This window comes from Erpetoichthys calabaricus, chromosome 11, assembly GCF_900747795.2.
Source record: "Erpetoichthys calabaricus chromosome 11, fErpCal1.3, whole genome shotgun sequence".
Lineage (NCBI taxonomy): Eukaryota > Metazoa > Chordata > Cladistia > Polypteriformes > Polypteridae > Erpetoichthys > Erpetoichthys calabaricus.
The window spans coordinates 135,974,787-135,996,609 of record NC_041404.2 but is presented as its reverse complement, the minus strand read 5'-3'; the positions used below and the strand labels follow the sequence as shown (position 1 = coordinate 135,996,609).

General features: G+C 50.9%; 1 protein-coding gene across 1 annotated transcript in view; it reads left to right on the top strand.

Annotated features, from left to right (window-relative positions):
- The window catches only part of LOC114660967 (protein kinase, cAMP-dependent, regulatory, type I, beta), a 102,348-nt gene that overhangs the window by 53,097 nt on the left and 27,428 nt on the right, over positions 1-21,823 (top strand). Inside the window, 2 exon segments of the mRNA XM_028814012.2 lie at positions 10,932-10,993; positions 17,113-17,159. Coding sequence (XP_028669845.2) covers positions 10,932-10,993; positions 17,113-17,159 — 109 coding nt within the window.

Below are 21,823 nucleotides of genomic sequence, written 5' to 3'. Positions count from 1 at the left end.
CTGCCCAGTGTCTCCTCACAGTGTGGGTGTGGGCAGAGGACCAGACCGGCACCACCGACTGCTGGTATTCCAGAGGTGCCGCCGCTCTGCCATGATGTCGAGTGCATGCAGAAGCCCATTTCAGGTGGCCACAGTTGTCAATAGATGAGGGTGGGGGCTGTAAAATGTCCAGTAGGCCCAAAGCTTCATCCAAAAATGAGACCCACCCTTCATCAACCCTCTCCGTTACAATGGCTGTCGACTAAGACCTTAAGCTACTTAACCTGCTCTCCAGGGGGCAGCATCTCATGAAGTGGAGTCTTTAACAAAGGAGTACGAGGGGACCAGCAGTAAGCCCCTTGAGGAGCGTGGCAGGAACTTAACTGACGTGCCCACCGTCTCTCTGCCAGGGCCCACATGCTAACTGCTGGCGTCACAGGGAGCTGGCAAAAGAGCCCAAATGTCCACAGTGCTATTAAAGAGTCCCAGCAAGAGGGAGGATAACCGGCAACCCCCGGCTTGTGGACAAAAAGCAATCCTTATAAATCAAAAATGTACAGAAAAAGGGTCAACAGAGCGAAAAAAAAACAAAAGAGTGGCAAAGCGGAACACAGCGGGCGAGTCCAAAAAGTACATTTTACCGAGGAATCCCACCCGATGACTCCGGTGTTCATTTGAAATAAACAGATTGGGTAGTTTATAGCAACCCAGTCTCAGAGGATCAATTACCACCATTATTCAGGTGGTCCTGGCCCCCCCCCCATTGTTTGAAGGTAAGCCCAAGTGGGCCATTGTGAGGCGGCAGAGATCCGTTACAATCTTGTGCAGTTGTCGTCGGAGCCCCCCCTGTGTGTTTTTCTAGACTAAGGATGGGGACGCCCGCCTCATCTGTGATGACTGGACTGTTAATCTGTCATTTGTCACTATTTTCGGAGACTCATCCTGTTTTCATAACCCGGTGTTGACTCCGACTTTGGATGAGGCTGCCGGTTGTGTTTTAGTTGTCACGGGATGGTTTGGATTTCTTTTATGGACGAGTCTCGAGTTAAACTACTGGGGTCGCTGGCTCTGCTGTCCCACATTTTTGGTGTTTTAAAAGCAGGCGGCCGTCCACAACTCGCTTACAGCCCACAGAGCGCCTTTCAAAAGTCTTCACCCCCTTCTCTTCTTACACCACCTTTGTTTATGTGGCCGGTGCCCTTATGCAGTTTCTGGGACACCGTGAGTGACTCTCATGGGTGAAGTGACCCCCTCGGGGAGTCACAGTGGTGTCAGGTGGCGCGATTTGAAGCCATCACTTGTCAAGCTTGGGTCACAAAGTGACACAGGAGAGCTCATTGCTTGTTGTGCCAGTTACAAACATGAGTCTCTTACAGATGGCGAAGCGGGCATACGTGACCCACTCCTGCTCAAAAGAATGCCAAGTCTTCTTCATCGAGGGGGTCCAGCGGGCCGGTGTGCAGGAAGTCTGGGGGGAGAGACAGGCGGGTGAGAGACCTCAGGATGGCCGCGGCGCCATCTTTTAAATCTTCAAATCCCCTCGTCGTGATCTAGCAAAGAGGTCCCGTTCTCTGAAGGGCCACCGTGTCCCCGAGCGGCAGCGGTCACACACTTGGCTTTTTAGACGCCGATCAGCAGACTCTTTAGTGTCAAAGTGAACGCAGATCTGTGCAACGTTAATTATAAATACAACACAAAGCATAACTGATCACACAAGTACCCCCCCCCCCTTACTGTCTCAAAGGGTTTAGAAGCCCCCCATCATCAGTTCAGTGGAGATTGTCACCTCTCTGGGCTCTCCATTGATTGTATCAGGCGTCGGGACGGTGGCCTAACCTGCACAACGAAGAGCAAAAAACACAACAAGCAACTCCATGAAAAGCACGAGGGGGGGGGGGGGGTTGGGGGGGACGCTGAACACCCAGGAGCGTCGACCATGAAGAGCTGGGGCACAGCTGGGGCAGGCCGTCCACAGCCACTGATGAAGACGAGTGAGGGAGTCACAAGCTACAGTGGACGGCCGCCTCCATAGCGCTGCTCCACCCTGAGTGCTTTACAGGATGTCGGAGAACAAAGACTAGCGATGGAGATTAGACGAGACCCCCATTTAACCACCCGCTCGTTACCAGCATCGCTCTACAGATAACCATCAGTGAGTGGACTCGGGTTCACGTAGATCTGTGAGGACCAGACGAGGTGCTCAAGTGATCAGAGACCACCGTCTCGTCACCTTCAGTATGAGGACCTGCTGGCCCCCCTGCTCCATTTTGACAGTCTTGGTCAGTCAGTTTTCAGTCGGCAGGCCACATGCCCTGGTCCGGTGTGCACCGTGCTCTCGCTGTCGAAGAGCTCTTCACAAACATCAGATCCATTCTTCTGAACGCACCTGCACGTTCCTCCAAATCGGAAACGCCGTTCTAAATTTAGACAGATGGGTCCAACATTGAACCGAAACTCTCCAGGCCGTCCTCGGTCTTTATGAATGAACGCACGCCTGAATACATCCACGCTGTGAGGACGTCGGTTTTGCAGTCTGCTAGACGTTCAGCACGCGTCTACCTTCAGCATTTCCAACATGTCTTTGATTTTGCACAAGGACCTTCATTCTCATCCATACAAAGAGGTGGCAGTGCAGGAAGTCACTGGGAGAGCCGTAGAGAGTTGTGTGCCAACCGTTCATCGAGATTTCAATGTCATGTGACGTCAGCAATGAGACGCATTCATACTTAAATAAGCAGAACGTTCGCCATTGGGGGCTGAAACCAACCCTGGTGAACTTCATCAGAGACCCCCGTGCAGTGAGCTCACGTGTTACAGTTTGGTGCGCCATTGTCGGCCCTTACTTTATTGGGGATGGGGGAGCAATGGTCACCGTCACTTCAGAACGTGACATCGAAATGCCAGAGAACTGGAAGAAGTGAAGGTGGTGGATGCCTGGAGCCCGGTGTGGAGATCCATGCCAGTTTTGCGGGAGATGTTTCCGGGGAAGCTGATGTCAGGTGGTCTGCACGTTCGCCTGATCTCGCTCCGTGTGATTTCTTCTCACACAGCGAACTCAAAACCCTGAAGCCCTCCACGTCGCTACCCACCACAAAATGGCCAAGCAAGTCAGGTGGGTGTTCAGAAATCGCCTCGAAGAGTGTAACGCTAATGACGGCCACCGCCTTGAAGACCTCCTCTGTGTCTTGTACCCGTTCTCATGTTGCACTGACATTTCTTTTATCGCGTGCCGTTTTTGCAGAATAAACGTTTGAACTGTGGCGCTTGATTGTGGCTCACCCTGTAGATGGCGCTGCTGTGAGCAGCCTGAGGTGACCCAAGACAACTGACACGAGGTCCACGTCACAGCGTAAGTGACACTGCCGGTGATGATGCGAGTCACGCCGGACTGAAGCCAAGCAGGTCATGTCTTTCACTCGTGTCGATTTCACGGCCTGGAGGTCCGGGCCGCCCCCCCATAGTGATGAGCTTGCCCCCCGTATTCCTCGGCCTGACGGCTCAAAGCAGCGGGCTGAACACGTCCCCCGTAGCCACCTCAGGGAGCAGCTTACGCTTGTCAGCGTTTGATTCATTGAATTGTGGGAAGTGGGCCGAGAATTCTCGCTGCCTTTGCCTCAGGCGAATTTCGGAGAACCTCGTGAACTGGGAGCGTCTGAAGACGGGAGACGGGCCTTCACATTTTTAACGTCTTGCATCATGGCTTTGCACTGGGGTTTAACTCTTCTGCTTTTTGGCAGACGCGCTGAAGCTTTGTGAAGCTTTCTACGGAGAAGGGCCGAGCTGATCGCTACCTGCGGCGTCTCCCGTTACCAGAAGGAAGGCGAGAGTGCGGCCCCCCTAATTGCGCTTCAGTCTTTCGTCAGGACATGTGACACACGGCCGCTGCTGTCGCTGCTCAGGCAGGTCAGGGTGGTGGCCCGGTGACGTCTGGTGGCATTGGCCCCTACAGCCCCAGGGGCGCTCCGTCTCATTTCCTCCCAAGTCGTCGGCCCCTCCGGTTGTAAAACCAGACTTGGCGAGACCCCCTTCCTGCAGGACGAGGCCATAGCTGACCTAACCAGGTGTGCTGCCTCCATAAAGGAGTGTTACAGGTGCTCTGACGGCCATGGGGGGCCGCACTGTGGTGTTGGTGGGGGGGGGGGCATTTAATTCAAGTCCCTGAGGGTCAAGTAGATTAACACCTGCGGCTCGGGGGACACACACAGTGTCCTGAGATGTGAGGAATAAAGAGGCTTGTGGTCGTCCTCTGGTGTCCGTTTAGTTTTAGTTGGCTGATTTTTGAGGGTGGGCCCGGACCACCGTAGCAAACGCTCAAGTCAGTGCAATTCCAGACTTTACAAATGGCACACAGGAAAGCAAAGAGAGGCTGACATAAATGGAGCCTAACAGCGTCAGTCCGTTAATGGAGTGAGTGTTACTTAGACTGGGAGCTCCAGCACTACCAGTAGTGCCCACCAGAGGGGGCTGTCACTGTCACACCCCAGCCAGCACAGTGAAGCCCAAAATGGAATCCAAGTGAACAGCAAGTCCCAGCACCAGAAAACGGCAGAAATCTGAAATCTGGACATTCATTCAAATCCTAAATCCGCTCACCAACTTCCAAGTGCATCCTCAATGAGCCGCCGGGAACTGTGGAAGACCCTTTGGATTTACAGGATGGAGGGCAGTTCCTGGTGGCCCCCCCAATCCACTAAACCTAACAACAGCAGCTTGGACACACAGAGGAACCCAAAAACCACAGAAGTGTACATCTGACCAACATAACGAGACCACGAGAGCGGACACGGACCCCAGCCAGGGGGATGACGACCGCCGATTAAATCTGCGTGTTCCTGGGGCATTGTGGGCCGAATCCTTGGCATGACGTACAAGGGAAGTGCGCTGGAGTTGAACGGCTCATCGCAGGAGCTCTAAGCAGGTGGGCAATCACACTGGGGGGTGTCCCAGATTGCAGAGACCACCCATCCAGCCACTTTCTAAACACGCTGATCCAGAGTGGGGTTGTGTGGAAGCTGAAGCCTAAATCATCGGCCGTAAGGTAGAAACGTGGCGCTGGTCCAGGACTTTGGGATCAGATTCCCCACCGCATGTCTGCAGACTGTGGACAGGGGAGAACTTGCAGGCTCCATACTCCTTGAGCCTCAGTCTCCTTCACCACCCTGCTCATTGAGTCCAGAAAGGGGACCTCCTGGGTGACAGTGGCACTTAGTCATGGAGCACCCCACGTCACACTAAAGCCACGAAGACCACCGACGGGTCAATGCCAGCTCTACATCATGGGCTGGCACAAAGTGTGAATGTGAGCTACACTGGCAAATGATAATAACTGATTGAACGGACCACCACATGCACCATGTGGACAACACAGTCTGGTGTGGAGGTGGAGTCGTTATCGTGGGACCTCCAAGACTTGGAGATCATGGAGGAAATCCTGCTGCCACCTGCAAGAGGCCTTGGCACTCCAGTAAGACCACAGTCAGCTACATGGGGCCAGAGCCACACTGTAGTGACCACAGCAGGTCATCGGCTGGACCACCGCTCTGTTGGCTTTACATGGCAGGGGCTGAGAGTTTGTATTCGGGTGTTCAAAGGGGGCATAGAGGCTTATGGGTGGGATATCCTCTGAAGGTGACACCACTGAAGAGTGACCATCACACATCTCATTCTAAAACCTACCGTGGGCACTGATATGGAGTGCCCCCCCTATAACGGCCCACACTCTTCTTTCCACAATGTGGCAGACCACTCCAGTTCCCCCCCCCCCACTGGAACCGAGGGGCTCAAAACCGACTGGCCCATCAGAGTGACAGGTGTGCCCTGCTCCAGAGCTCAGCGGTGGGCTTTACAAGCACTCTGGTTGGCGCTTGGCATCGCTCATAGAGATCTTAGGCTCAGACCTAGAAAGCCACGTCGTGAGGCTCCCTCTGCCTGGCACCGGTGCTCGTGGCGCTTGAAGGGGCAGTTTGGAGTGCCAGTGTGACTGACGGCCATGTTTAACAGTCGCGTGGCATCGATGAACTGTGAGGCTGCCACTTCACAATAAGGGCACTTACTTTGAGTGTTTTACTGTTTATTCACTGGCGTATGATTTATCTGTCACACTGCAGTTCTTTACCTGCCTTGCACTTGTCCTGTGTTGGTGCTGCAGCACGCTGGGTGGGCGGGCGTTTGGGCGGGTGGTGTGACGGTAAAGCCACTTGATGTGACGACTTGACTGCGGTCGACCGTTGCTGGTCTAGCAGAGCCGAAACTTCACATGCCGACTTGTGACAAAGGTGACATCCAGTGACAGTGCCAGGCTTAAAGTCTAAGAGCCAGTGAGTGTCAGGGGAGACCGCAGGGCAGTGTGAATGAACGCCTAACGTTAAATTCATACAAGCGTTGCTTTCATTTGAGCAGAATGTCGTTGGGGGCCAAACCCGCCAGACAGAGAGAGAAGTAAGAAGGTAAGCCAGTTAGGAAATGGCCTCACCGCGGGCACACTTGGCATTGGCTTGCAGTTTTCTGACCGTTTGGTGTGAGAAATAAAACAAGTAAGCCATAATGAGAATTGTCCTTCGTCTTGCAGTACCGATGCCTTCTCTGTTTTTGTGTTTAGAACATTAGGACAGTCGGGAGGAGAGCAGACCACTTGGCCCACCAAAGCTCGCCAGTCCTCTCCTTTTCATTCTTCTAAAATAACTTCAAGTCGAGAGTCCCTAAAGTCCTCCTGTCCGTCACACTACTGGGTCGCTTATTCCAAGTGTCTGTGGCTCTCAGTGTAAAGAAGAACTTCCTAATGTTTGGGTGACATTAAAGTGTCCAGCTGTGTCCCCATGTTCTTGATGAACTCATTTTAATGTCACCGTCTCGACCTGCTGCACTGATTCCCTTCATCATTTTGCACACTTCAGTCAGGACTCCTCTTCCTCTCCTTCAGGCTCAGCTCTTTTCATCTTTCCTCCTAACTTACCCCCTGTAGCCCCCCGTACTCAGCCTAGTTGCTCTTCTCTGGACCTTCTGTAGTGCTGCTATGTCTTTATGGAGACCCTCACTGCCCCCAGGACTCCAGATGAGGCCTCACCAGTGTGTTATAAAGCCTGAGCATCACCTCCTTGGACACATCAAGGCGCTATATAACCTGTGAGCCTTCTGAATGGCTTCTGAACACCGTCAGGAAGTCCACTACGACTCCTAAATCTTCTCATAAGGTGGACTCTCGATTTTCCGACCCCACATTGTGTATTCAGACCTCACATTTTGACTTCCTTCTTTACATTTACTGACATTAAATGTCATCGTCCACAAATCCGCCCGAGCCTGTCTGCTGTCCAAGTCCGTCTGTGATGATATAACGGATTCCAAACTATCTGCCAGTCCGCCTATCTGGGTTTCATCTTCAGACTTCACCAGCTTATTCTTTATATTCCTATTTAAATCCATCCATTATCCAACCCGCTATATCCTAACTACAGGGTCACGGGGGTCTGCTGGAGCCAATCCCAGAAACACAGGGCGCAAGGCAGGAAACAAACCCTGGGCAGGGCGCCAGCCCACCACAGGGCGCACACACACACAATTTAGGATTGCCAGTGCACCTCACCTGCATGTCTTTGGACTGTGGGAAGAAACCCATGCAGACACGGGGAGAACATGCAAACTCCATGCAGGGAGGACCCAGGAAGCGAACCCAGATGAGTCTCCTAACTGCGAGGCAGCAGCGCTACCCACTGCGCCACCGTGCCACCCCCTATCTAAATCATTTCTATTTATTAACAATAGCAGCGGCCCCTGCACTGCCCCCTGCTGGTCACCACTCTTAATTCTGATGAGGTTCCTCACACCTTCACCCTCTGCTTATTGTGTCTGTGCCAATTCTGCACCCACACCCTGAACTGCCACCTCTTTTAGTTTGATGCCCACCCTCTCAGGTGGCACCTTGTCAAATGCTCTCTGGAAGTCCACATCGATCATCTCATCTGCTCCACTCTCCTCATTGAATTCCAGCCTGTTAGTCAAACACGACTCCCATAGTCTGACCCCACGCTGGCTGTCCTGTCCTTGCCAGGCGTTGCTCCGTCTTCTCCTTCATAATTTCCATTACAGTTGCGTTGCTCTGCCCGGTCCCCCTTCTAATATTAATATTTGTCATTTCCCAGTTCTTTGTAATGTCTGCAGTGACTTCCTAAAATATGTGCCAAGGGTTTCTATCTGCACTCGCCAGCCTCCTTAAGACCTCGAGGGTACATATGATGCGGTCCCGGTGATTTGTTTGATTTCATTCCAACACGTGTCGCACTTTTGCCAGAATCCTACAAAGCAAACTAGAAGGTGCAGAACTTAAACGCAGCTACAGGCACCTGCTAACAGTGGAAGCACCTGAACTCTGTCATTCGGGGGGGGGGGCGCCTTTGGCCATTTTGTTTTCATACCCCCAGTTCAGATCTCACGTGCGCCCCCTCCCTCGTTTGAGTTTATCTTTAGGTGTGCCTTCATTTGGTTGGTGGTCCCTGAGATGGCTGCCTGAACTAACTCAGTGCCCCCCTGAGTGTGTGGTAGAGGCTGCTAAGCCTGGCACAGGTTGATTGTCACATGACAAAGTCTGCCAAGCACTCGGGAGGTCCCGCACGTTTTATGGCTGCTGCTGTAAATCATTTACTTGAATCGCAGAATCCGTAAAGAGACCCCGCGGTACGTCGAGCTGCCCGTGTCCTTGTGTTTCTCCGAGATGTTTATTTGCCGTTTGTTGACAATAACTGAGTTTTTCTCGCTGTAGTAAACGTGTAAAATGTGCCCCCTAACAGTTAACCCTCTTAGCAAAGTGCATCGGAAACAAAGGCAAAGCCAAAGGTGACCCCAGAAATGGTGACGAGCAGGAAGCGTCGAGAGTTTCCTGCGTTTCAAAGGGGGGCTTCACCAGATGACATCCCAAAGGGTCCCCGGGTCCGGGTTAAAGGTGCACCTTGGGGGCCTTTGAAGTGAGAGAGAGAGAGACATGTTTCGAATTGCTGACACGGAGATCGCGCTGATGATTGGAGATGCCAGCTCCTGGAGGCTTTGCCCTTAGGTGGTGACAGCACTTCACTCAGATATGGCAGATAACATTTTTGACTTGTCCTCATTGATCCTGGCAGGAAAAGGTTAACGGCGGAGTCTGAAAAACAAAAAAGGCTTGCGGCACAGTGTGAGGAGATCTGCCGAGGGTCTCCAGGTTGATTCCATGGCCGCTACCCCCTCCTGGGTGTGCCGCCATCACTAATGCTAAATGGTTCATTGCCTGTTAAGATGAACACTCATATTGTAGGATTGTGGTGGCAGCTGGGCCATTGTCTCCGTGGACACTGGTGACGGCACATCCCTGGATAGGCGAGACCCCCTGTGAGGTGGTGGTGCTTGTTGTACCCTGGCAGGCTGCAGTCTGAACATTTGGCTTTCATTGACTCTAAGCAGGCCCCCCAAAATGGAAGCCCTCCACACCCAGCGGTCCAGACCTTCTCAACGTCACGAGGTGTCCATAATGAAGTAAGTGGGGAGCTCAGACGGGGGGCTCCTGCATGGCGTGAGAGGTGACTTAGATCTTCCTTCAGAAGCTTTTCTTGCTCCCGAATCCTTTTGGTTTTATTGAAAATGAGGAGGGGCTCCAAACGCCCCATGAACTGTCAACTGTGGGACCTTCTATAGACAGGTGTGTGCCTTTCCAAATCATGTCCAGTCAACTGAATTTACCACAGGTGGACTCCAATGAAGCTGCAGAAACATCTCAAGGATGATCAGGGGAAACAGGAGGCACCTGAGCTCAATTTGGAGCTTCATGGCAAAGGCTGTGAATACTTATGGACATGGGATTTCTCAATTTTTTATTTTTAATAAATTTGCAAAAACCTCAAACTTTTTTCACGTTGTCATTATGGGGTGTTGTGTGCAGAATTCTGAGGAAAAAAATGAATTGAATCCATCTTGGAATAAGGCTGTGACATAACAAAATGTGGAACAAGTGATGAAGCGCTGGGAATACTTTCTGGATGCACTGTATACTGGTGGTGGCCCGTCGGTGATTTCCCAGTCAGCAGGTGGCAGCGTTTGGTCATGGATGGCACACTGGACGGAGAAGCGAGTCGTTCACAGGAGTATTTGGTGAAAGATGGCACCACTCGATGAGACTCTGCTAATGGAGGAAGGCTTGTGCCTCTTTAAGATGGAGGGGAAAAAAGGGAGACAGTCGAGTGTCCACTTCACCCCATCAGGTGTCTGGACCCTTGAAGTTGGGCTCCTGTTGACCGTCACCGAGACGTCTCGGCCCCTCGTTTGCAGTCCACCTCTGGTCACTTCAGCTGACCGACTGGACTGGTTGTGAACGCCACACGGCCGTCTGTGGAAGTTCAGCCAAAGCCAAGCCGTGAGGTCAACAAACAGGGGAAAAGGGAGAAGGTCAAGTGTCCTCTTCACCCACTTTAGACCTTGAAAGGATGACGTTAGGATTTTTCAAATCGACAAACATGCTGTGGACGCATTCGCCATGGGAAATTGAGCCGTAAAGTTTTTTGGCAAATTTCTAAAAGTAACTCACCTTACAATAGAGGCTGTGGGGCACTGGGCACCAGCGGAAAATGAAACGCTCAGAGGCATCACACCATAAGATGACGTGCCCTCAGTGTGTGTGACAGCCAAAGGCTTCTCCAGACGCCCGTTTCTGGTCCCGTTCTCCTCGAGGTACGTAAGGACACGTTTTCTGTTCCCAAAGGCGAGCGCTGGGGTGGCGTGTGCAGCGGCTTTTCCTTTAAATTGGCGCAGTGTCATAACGTTGGTGTTTGTTTGTTCTAAAATGACACGTCGAAGCTGTCCTCGAAATCGTGACACTGATCGACGCTCGGCCGAGTCGCTACGTTTGTAAGCAAAGCTCAGTGGCCTGAGGTGAGGCGTTGGCATCATCGTCATTTTGTCCTTTGAACTAACGGTGTGCTTTTTCTTTTCAGTGACATATTTGACGCCATGTTTCCAGTCACACACATCGCAGGAGAAACCGTCATTCAGCAGGGTGAGTCTGCATTCGGCACTTTTGCCCATCTTTCCTCTCCCAGTCCTCCCTGTGACTTGAGTGCCCTGCATTTGTATGGCGTGACTGTCATTCATTCATTCATTCATTACATTTATATAGCGCTTTTCTCAATACTCAAAGCGCTATCCACACAGGGAGGAACCGGGAAGCGAACCCTCAATCTTCCACAGTCTCCTTACTGCAAAGCAGCAGCGCTACCACTGTGTGGCGTGGTGGCTGAGGGTGAGGCTTTGGGGTTCAAATCCCACTGGTGACACCAATTTAACCCTGAGTAGGTCACTTCACCTGCCTCTGCTGCAACTGGAAAACAGCAAAGAAAGAAAGAAAGAAAGAAAGAAAGAAAGAAAGAAAGAAAGAAAGAAAGAAAGAAAGAAAGAAAGAAAGAAAGAAAGAAAGAAAGAAAGAAATAAATGTCACCAGTTGTGTCTGAAATGTGGGGGTCACCGCGGCTGAATATTAAAAATGGTCACAGCAGTAATATTTCAAAAGGCATTCTGGGCGGGAAGGAAACCCCCCAACTCAAGCAGGTCTGAATAATGGCAGGTTTATTTATTCAGGCACAGCATATGGAGGGTGGGAGTGGGCCGCGTGTCTGCCTGGTGGGTTGCCAACCGGGATCCCGAGTTGTTTCGTCATGTGGTGGGTGCAGCAATGCGCCATACCAGTGCCTGCTCACAAACTTGAATTGACGTGACCATATGGTGGTGGTCTCTCCTCACAGTTCCTCTCTTCTTCTCTCCACCGCACGTCCTCCCAGCCTGGATAAGGGAGTGCGGCCCCCTTCATTATGGACCCGGGAGTACGTCCAGAGCCAGGGCGATTGCCCGATGGAAGTCCTTCTGAGTCACACGGAAGTCCCATAAATTGGGGTGCACATCTCCCTACAGCGCCCCCTTGTGGCACCCAGCAGGGCTGTATTGCCAGACTACATCTCCCAGCATTCCTGAATGGGTCCCTTCATGGAGGGCTGCTGTCGTCTGGGGGGAATAGCAAGTCCCCCGTAAACATCTTCCATTTTCGGTGGGCTGTTCCATGTCAGGTTCCTCTCTCTTTCCCGGTCGGGATGCCTCTCTGCCTTCTAGGAGCCTCCCGCCCGGGTAAGGGGCTGTCCCCTCTTCTGGCTGCAATGCCAGTCCAGCCTGTGTGGCACACTGGAACAGACAGTCGAGTTAGCGCTGCGCCCTTTACCCTGACGCCCTTTCTTTGGCCTTCGATTCTAATCAGACTGCGGGTGTTTGAAGTGGATGTGTGGAAGGAAGAACGTCGGCCTCGTTAACACGGGACAGGAAAGGCAGCATTGGCTTCCGGCGGGTTCATTGAAGCGCACAGCTTGGTGCAGCTGGTATCTTAAAGGGATAAATTCAAAGGAGATAAAGGGCAGAATCACACAATGCAATCTGAATGTGACCTCAATGAGATCTCAGATGTGACGGTGGGTGCTGATAGCCAGCGCTGTTTGCATTTGTGATTAACGAGGCGACACGCAGACACAAGGGTCTCGGCCCACCCGACAATACAATGGGTGACGGCCTCAGGTGTCTCTCTCTCTCTCTCTTTCTCTGTCTGGCAGCTCTGCCATCTTCTTCTTCTTTACCAGTCTGCTCCAGCTCTGCCAACAGGTGTCATGGAGATCCTGGGTGAGCAGCTCCCTGTCAAGCCCACACACCAGTTCTCCATCACTCTAAGACGCGGACCACCGCAGGACATTCCCTTTATTGACTTGAGCAGACCACTCCAGGTTCTCTTCCAGGATTTCTCCGTTTATTTTGCTGCCCTCATTTTACCCTCACAAGCCTTTCAGGGCCTGCTGTAGAGGAGCGTCCCCCAGAGCCCGCCGCTGGCACTGCCACACTTCACCCGACAATATAATGGGTGCCGTCCTCCTTAGTGGGATACATGTGGATGTTCAAAGGGCTTTTATCAAACACACTCTGCCAGTCTTTGTTTTTGGTGGTAACGCTGGTGCCAGTCCATCGCATGGTGCACTCGTATCGCCACAGTACCCCATGGGCATGTAGGAGGGGTACCCCCAATGGGGGACACACAGGGAGGGAATGTGCAGTGTCCAAGTGAAGCTCATTCTCCATCAGGGGCGGTGCCACCCCTCGCTGATGGTGAAGTGGCGTTCGCTGAGCGAGATTCACATTCAGACTGTCGATGCTCGTTGGCAGCCAAAGTACAAATGACAATCTAAACAAGTGTGGTGCCCACCGTCTCCTCCAGATGTCAAGAGATTTCAGTAAAGTGGCTTGATGAACCACAAGGGCAGCCCCCCTGTAACCATTTTAAAAGAACAAACGCGCTGACCCTGAGGGTCTCCTGAGCTTATCTCTTCTTCAAGTGGCCATCGGTGTCCTTCTGACAAATCATCTGCAGGTGACTAACAAGTGGAGGCCTGTGAGACGTCACGTGCAGAGCTGCACCGCTAGCACCAAACTCGGGATCAGCTGCCCATTCGCCTCTTATGATTCAGTTTCACAAGGGGGGCCAAGTGTGGTGTGAGACCCTCAGAATCCCCCAGAGATGCAGGCCTGAATCCCACCTGCCCGCTCACACACAAGTAACTTGACTGGCTGCCCACGTCGGGCCAAAGTTCCAAAGAACATAAACTGGAAAGTCCAAAAACCTTCTGAACATGCAGGGAGAGGATCACCACCAACCCCTGGTTTGTACAGAGAAAGGCCACAGGGAATCTTTAGGAAGGAAGATTTATTGAATGGAATAGAAATATACAAAATACAAATCATCCAAAAGGCCTTGCTTGAAAGAGGAACTCAAGGCAGCAAACGAGAAATGAGATTCAACTCAAAGTCGTCGAGAAAAATCCAAGAACCCGCAGCATAAAGTCGAGGACTGGAGCAGAACTCGTGAGAGCCACCTGAGGGCGTCTGAGGATGAACTGCTTTGGACTTCAATTCCCAGCCTGCCCTTCTATGGTTGGGGGGTGGTCCTTTAACAGTGATGGATGGGTGGCCCCGCCTCTTGGGGAACCGCCCACAACATACGATGAACACTGGGAGAATTGCAAGCCACACGTTGGTCCTAAATAATAACCAGACGGACAGATGAGACACAATCAGACAAGCAATAAATGTGCAGAACAATGAGCGGAAATGAAAAAGGAACAAAGACAACGAAAAGAAGAGCTGGGGGTTTAATCCTGGCTTGTAAAACCCTAACGTCTGAGTGAAAGACACCCCCCCCACACACACACACTCCTGGGGACTCGAGGGTCTCCTGTCACCACTGAAGGACCAGGCCTTGCCATCCTGTCCCAGTGGATGAGCTCAACGCTCAACACATTGTTATTCGGTGACATGCACTCTGCCACACCCCGCTGGGCGTCCATTCAGATCCATTTGAGTTTCTGACATTTTTTAAATTCTGACCCCAGATGACAGCAGTGTCACATGGTTCAAGTAGACACGCTGACGGGGACCGCCATTGAGTAATCGGGAGGGCCGGCTGGACTGAATGTCGTCTTTTGTTAGTGAACTTTATTAGACTTTTATCTTTGGACGTTTTCTCTTTCAAAGCAGTCCTTTGTGTTGACTTGACGTTTCTATTTGTAGAGCTAGAGGGGCACTGGGGGGGTCCCGTAGAATGGTCAGGGTACAGCGTACCTCATCCAGCTGTTGTAAGGGGAGAGGAATGAGAAGGCAGTGCAGACCCCATTCGGAATACCAGGCCACCTACCAGTGGGGGGGTGCAGCGGTGGTCTCCTGCTGAAAGTGTTGAGGGGCCCACCGAGGGTGTGTTGGAGCAGAGGTGACCAAAAGCGCTTGTGCTCTCGGTGGTCACCTGGTAAGGTGAGCTGGGGGAGTCGGGAGAGGAGCAGACACGACGAGGGGTCTCCTGGTGGGGAGGAAGAGGACGGCACAGTTAGGTGATTTGGTCAAGAAAGGCATGGAGGTGGGAAGGAGCTGAGGATGTGAGAAAAGACAGAGGAAGGCCCCGAATGGTGTCGCCTTCTGTGTTCCCTCCTGTTGTTCACCTTCCCTTGTATTGTTGGGATGTCAGGGGCCCAGCAGCATGTAGGCCTCACCCCGGGCAGCGTGAGCCCAAACTCCACAGCCCCAAAGTGGGGAACTGGCTTGTCAAGTCCAAAAAAATATTTTAAAAGTTCAAATTACAGACAAAGGACCATCAAGGGAGGAGGAATACAATGAAAACCTCTGGCCTGAGAAAAAAGACAAACGGCTTAGCCTTATAAATATTTATTTAACCCAAAGGAGAAGCACGAGAGGAAATAAATAATAAATAATAATAAGGAATAAATACAAATCAAGTCCTGTGTATCTGTCTGGTATATAGTGCCTTTCACATCTGTCTATCACGATGGACTAACTCTTCCGCCGAGATGGAAGGCCTTAACTCCCCTCGCCAGGAGGGCCGCCATTAGGGGTGGTCAGCTGGGATGGATGGGTGCAGCTTTCTACCTCAGGTGGTGCGGGTCGGGGGGGTTGGCAGAGACAATGGGCAGACATGTGGAGACGGCTCACTCCTGGAGTACGCTAGCTGGCTGTGCCCCTCCCGTTTGGAAGGACAGTCGTGGTGAGAGGCCGGCTGTTCACTTGACCCAGAAGTGCTTCCTGGGTACACAAGCCCGGTACTGGAATACTCTGACATGGAAGAAAGAGAGAGAGAGAGAAAGAAGGTGATTGTTAAAATAAATACTCATTTGAACCCGGGGCCGTTGTCTGGAGTTTGGAGCTCTGCTGTGCCCCCTACTGGCCACACTATCAATCTAATGCTCTAACTGGCTAACAATCTGGCTTACCCCTTCATCACCTTATCATAGCTCATGTGTGGTAAGTGGACTGGCGCCAATTGCACCATTCAGGTGGGCTCTGCACATTAGCGGTGCTTCAGGCGACTCCCCACTCAGTATGAAGAGTGCTATATAATTGTAGAGAATTATTATTATTTAGTGTTATTGTTATTATTATTATTGTTGTTATTATTATTATTAGACTGCAGACCCCCAGAGCTCCTCTCCATTGAGGAGGTTGGTGTCTCTTTGTGTTATATGTTAGTGATGCCGCCAGCCTACGCTATAGTTAAGTCAACCATGTGACAAAAATCTGCAATCCTATTGGCTGTCCAGCAGAGCTCCTGAATCACAGAGTTGTGGTGGTCTGCAGCTGACCCCATCTCAGAAGATCAGGAGTCGTACCAACAAAAACTGCAATAACCACACACACACACACACAATCTATGCCCCTCTGCTGGGACCACCAGTTGAATGTAAAGTGGTCCCAGTAGCAGTGATGTCACGGTGCCCCCCCCCCCATATGAAATAAACCTGACAATCTTAGCAGAACTTAACGTGATAACAAAAGCCAACCCTGGAATGGACAATAAACCTGACGCAGGAAACAAATGGTGGCCCGCAGGCATAGACTTGAAGTTACTTGACGACCGTGTGGCTCTGGGGTCTTCTGCTGGGAGCCCCCCAGTGAGTCACCTCTCCGTGTCTGGACTCCCTTTTCCTTTGCCGGACCCCGGGCGCTGTGCCCCCCCAATTCCACTGCGATAAGACATCTGGGCCGAGATTGGCACGCACAGCTCATGTGCCCCTCCTGTTTGGTGCCCACCTCCTTCTCTTCTGTTCGGATGTGTCGGTGGGCCGGGCCGCAGGTCTCTGCTCCCCTCCTTTGGTGTCGCGTTGCCCATCCCGCCGTTTGTCTCGGCCTTTTCCCAACGGCTGGCCGGCCGGCTTATCAATTAGTCAGCGCAGATTAAAGGTTTAAAGAGATCTGCTGAGAAGAAGACAAAGGGGTCGGGGTGAATCCCAAATCTTCCTTAAGGAGGCTTAACAAATTTGCTGCTCGGGGACCTCAACCTCTCCCTGAGAAAAAAAGGAAAAAAAAAAGAAGTTGAAAAATGAAATTTGCCTTAAAACGAGTTAATCCTTCAAAGGAATCCCTGCCATTAATGTCACCGCTGAGGTGCAACTTGAGACTTGTGGGGCTTTCTTTCTGTTGCTGTCGAGGAGAGCTGGGACTTGTCAGTGACAGGAATCTCATTAAGATGCATATTTGTAGAGCAGGGATGGCCTCCGACGTGACTGACTAAAGTTTCACTTCTCTCTGCAGGCGATGAAGGAGACAACTTCTACGTCATTGACCAAGGAGAAGTAGACGTGAGTAACCCTCCGTTTGTCATGTCAGAGATGTTGTTGGCTGCCTTCATCCACGGGTGCTGCCACTTCACAGGGAACACTTACAGCCCCTCGGAGGGGGAGACGTTCATGAAACGCCCTCACCCTCCATTGTGGGCCTGGCACCTCCGTGCCTCTGTTGGACTGGAAGACCCCAGAAAACCATTCAGTCCAGGAAACTCTGCTTTACCTGAAGTGGCGTCAAACGGGCGGGTGGTCCTCCCCGGGGTCTTACTTGCTAAGCTGCTACTGCAGTTAGCTTTCTTTGTGGAGCTCCTGCTGATTGAGTGAATATTTATGGAAAATATAGAGGGTGGTGCCCGGGCACATACAGCCGCCCTAATCCTGACACAGACGGGCAGGACACACAGCACACGGGTTACTTACAGCACCAATGGTCCCTTTGGCGCCGCCGTCGTCTCCAGTCCTCCAGACAGGCTTTGTCCTCTTCCTCCCGGCTCTGGTGACTGGCCCCTTTTTATTGGGCGGACTCCAGGTGCCCAATGAGCTTCGTCCAAATAGGGTCCTGAAAGCATCCATGTGCCCCCTGGTGGTAGTGGCCACGGGCCCCAACAGGGTTGAGCTTCTATGCTCACGACTCGTGGCCCCGCTGGAAACCAAGGGGGCTGCCCTTGAAAATACTCCCTCCTTCGGGCCTTCCATAATCGGGGCATCCCTGCCAGGTAAGGGCCCCGGCCATCCGGCACAACGGTGGCTTTCCATCTGTGTGGTCAAACAACACAACTGTGAGGCCTCCAGACGTAGGCCAAGAAGCAGGCCAGTGCCTTGACTGACCTGCCCAGAAGAGACTCTGCCAGGCCCCACATGCCACCCGCTTGCTTCACATCAGGAAGTCCTGCAAACCCCCGGCTTGGGAACAAAAAAGGGTCACAAAGAATCCTTCATAATCCAAAATTTATAGGCAAACGTGCTCCACATAGCAAAGAAAACGGGCAGGAAACGCACAGCCAACAAGTCCTGGTACCCAATCTGTAGGCAGAGTCCGGGGAAACGGGGCAGCAAGTTCACAAAAACCTGAGGGGGGGGGGGGGGGGACAGAAAAAGAGAGAGAGTGAGAGAGAGAGGAGAGAAATAGTGACAGAGAGAAAGAGAGAGATTCCAACTCTGCAACTCCTGAGTCCTCTCCGCTGACTTAAAAAGCCTCAGGAGCTGTGATGTCAGCGTGGCCCCGCCCCCAAGCTCCACCCACAAAGAACAAGGAACCCAAATCAGTGCACCTGAAGAGACCGTGATAGTTAGCCAATGATAAACCAAATCGGCAGAAATGACAGAAAGAACACGACCGATAATTACAGAAAGACCACTGAAATAAGACCCCCTTCAGCTCTCCTCTTTCTCTGCTCCATTGACCTGCTACTGTAGCAGGACTTGAAATCGGCACACTTGAGCTTGGCCAGTGCTTGGAAGAGGTGCGGGGGGGGAGGCCAGCAGGGGGCGCTAACCCTGTGGTCTGTGTGTGGAACCCAATGACGGGGACACTGCGCTCTAATAATGGTGCCATCCTGACTCTCTGCAGTCATAAAAGACCTCTGGTCATCCTTAGAGTCAGGCGTACCCCAATGTCCTAGCTAAACAGTCCACCACGGCCTGGTCATTCTGGCCCCCCCCCGATCATCCCCTGTCTCTAACTGGCTAACAGTCTGGCTTACCCCTTCATCACCTTATCATAGCTCATGTGTGGTAAGCAGACTGGCGCCAAAAAAAAAAAAAGCTGCCATCGCACCATTCAGGTGGGCACTGCACATTAGTGGTGCTTCAGGCGGCTCCCCACTCAATATGAAGAGCGCTATATAATTGTAGAGAATTATTGTTATTATTATTAATGTTATTATTATTAGGGTTGTTATTATTATGACTATGATTGTTATTATTGTTGTTATTATTATTATTAATAATATTGTTGTTATTGTTATTATTACTATTATTAATAATAATGATATTGTTGTTACTGTTATTATTGTTATTATTATTATCATTAATAGTGATATTGTTATTGTTATTATTATTAATAATGATTTTGTTATTGTTATTATTGTTATTATTATTATTAATAATGATTTTGTTGTTATTGTTATTATTATTATTAATAATAATGATATTGTTGTTATTGTTATTATTATTATTATTATTAATAATGATATTGTTGTTATTGTTATTATTGTTATTATTATTAATAATGATATTGTTGTTAGTTATTATTATTATTAATAATGATATTGTTGTTATTGTTATTATTGTTATTATTGTTATTAATAATGATATTGTTGTTAGTTATTATTATTATTATTAATAATGATATTGTTGTTATTGTTATTATTGTTATTATTGTTATTAATAATGATATTGTTGTTATTGTTATGTGGGTGTCTTGTTTGGATTTTCCGGAGGTCTGTTTATTGGCAAAAATCCACAGGACGGTATAATTACAAATGTTGACGGCTTCAGTAAATGACACTTTAATGGCTTTGGACACTGCAGGGGTTCTGGGGGACCCCACGTGGCTGCAGGTTTTGCTCCCACCTCACCTTCTGTGTTTAATTGCTCTGCCAGCCTAATTACAGGAGTCATTTTTGTTTTGTTTTTTTAACGTTTTTTCCTGGAGAACGGAGGTAACAGACTGTGTGGGACAGAATGGGTGTCTGCGGAGACCAAACCTCTCATGTATTTTGCTAAAAGAAGGTTCAGACCATCAATACTTGTGGCAGATCAGAGCCGTGCTTATAGAAACAACACATCAGACGAGCTTCAGGACTGGAGGCACAAATGTGGCGCGCTTTGTGAAGGAGGCCCAGCCTTTGTCACTGTGGGTCACGTGGCGCAGACTGAAGGACACAAACGTCAAGCGGAGCCACGGAAGCTCAAATCGTCCACATGGTGAGGGGCTCGGGGTGTTTTCTGAATGCCCCCCCCCCCCTTTGGCACTTGTCCCCTAACCCAGTGCTTTCTTTTGTGCTATTGACTTATTTTGTTGTTTTTAAACCCCATCCCACAGACTCAAACCCCCCCCCCCCAGCCCGTGTTCAGAGCTCTGCTCTTACAGAATTCTTGTAGGAGGATTTGTTGAGTTTTGTCAGGCTGTAGTGAGGCAGACGCTCATGTGGCTCATCTTCATCATCCCGGCAGTCAAGTGCGTATCGTAGTGACGAAGACGTCCATGAAGGAGCCAGCCACACTTTCACATGGCGTCCCATTGACTCGAGTCCTGGAAATGTTAAAGTAACTGACCCCTCTGCTAGAATGGAGTCCCGCAGGTCCTGGTCCTGATCGGAGCCCCCGATGGCAGATTTCAGTTTTGGATTTTAAACAAATTTACAGACCTTTGTGGTCAGACGTTCTCACGTTGTCAAGATTGGTGGGCAAAAACAGGAAATGAAGTGTGCAGGAAGCGAGGGTCTCTGCAGACTCTGTGGACCCCCCTGCCGTTACGACCTTCTTCGTTATCCTTTGACATCGTTGGCCTCCCCTTCGTCTCCCAGGCCCCATTTACAGCCCCCCAGTCAGAAGCGTGTGGCGGTGCCCACTTGAAATTGGGGGGCTGCACTTGCAGTACATTTGATTTTTGTTTTTTTTTTTTTTGTTGATCTCGACAAGAAGGACGCACCTTTGAAGTCAATGCAGCGATTGTAAGGAGACGGAGTTGGTGCCAGGAGGCGGTGTGTGCGCGCCATCCACTTGGCATTGTTGGCACCCAGTTAAAGAAAAAGGGGCTCATTGGGCTGGGGCTTTAACTGGTAACTATGGACGGGAATCAGGAATTTGGCTGACATGCCACAGGTAGTATGCGTGGTCTTTATTGTAACCCCTTCATGAAGTGTACCCTTTTGTGGTGGGCTCTGAGGTTTGCTCTTTGGCATTATTGGCACAGCAGTAAAATGTGAGAGCGTCGTGGCCCCTCTGAGGGGTTTAGTGTGAACAAACTGAACCGAGCCTGGTGGCAGGGCCATCTTAATGCATGGGCACACTGGGCAGTTGCCTGGGGGTCCCATGCTAGTCTATGTATGTTGGGACTTGCTGAGTGGTTGTGTAGGTAGGGGTCCCAGTGCACTGCTTTGCCCGGGGGGCTCATAATGCTGTTAAGATGGCCCTGCCTGGTGGGACGAGCAGCAGAGATGGTGGCTTTGTATGGGTGAGGTGATGTGACAGCCAGCTTCTCCAGACAGTCACTTAGCTCGGTGACGATTGATGACTTGCATAGCCGGTGGAGCCTCTGGGGTGAAAGGTGCTGCCATGTGTCAGGGATTCTTGTTACAGGAGCTGAAGCTTCCTGGTGGGCCGCATCTCATCCCCTGCCAGTGGGATTGACCACAAGTGTCTGTGCTCAGTCCACCTTCTTCACTCGCCTTTTTCTCACTTTTCCACATTTCTCATTCGCTTTATTTCCTGTTTCTGCGATTCAGAAGTGGGCCTGACCCAAAGCCCACCACCAGTTGAGCCGGAATGGTGGGACCGATGCTTTGAGTTTGAGCCCCGACGTGACGCTTTAAACGTTAGAAGAACATTAGAGAGCCTGTTGAGTCGGTTGGGTTGGTCCAAATGTCCTCACATCTCATCCTCACACTCATCACAAGAACTTCATCCCTGTGACCCTGAAAGGAATTCGACGCCCACAAGTGACTTCGTGCTCT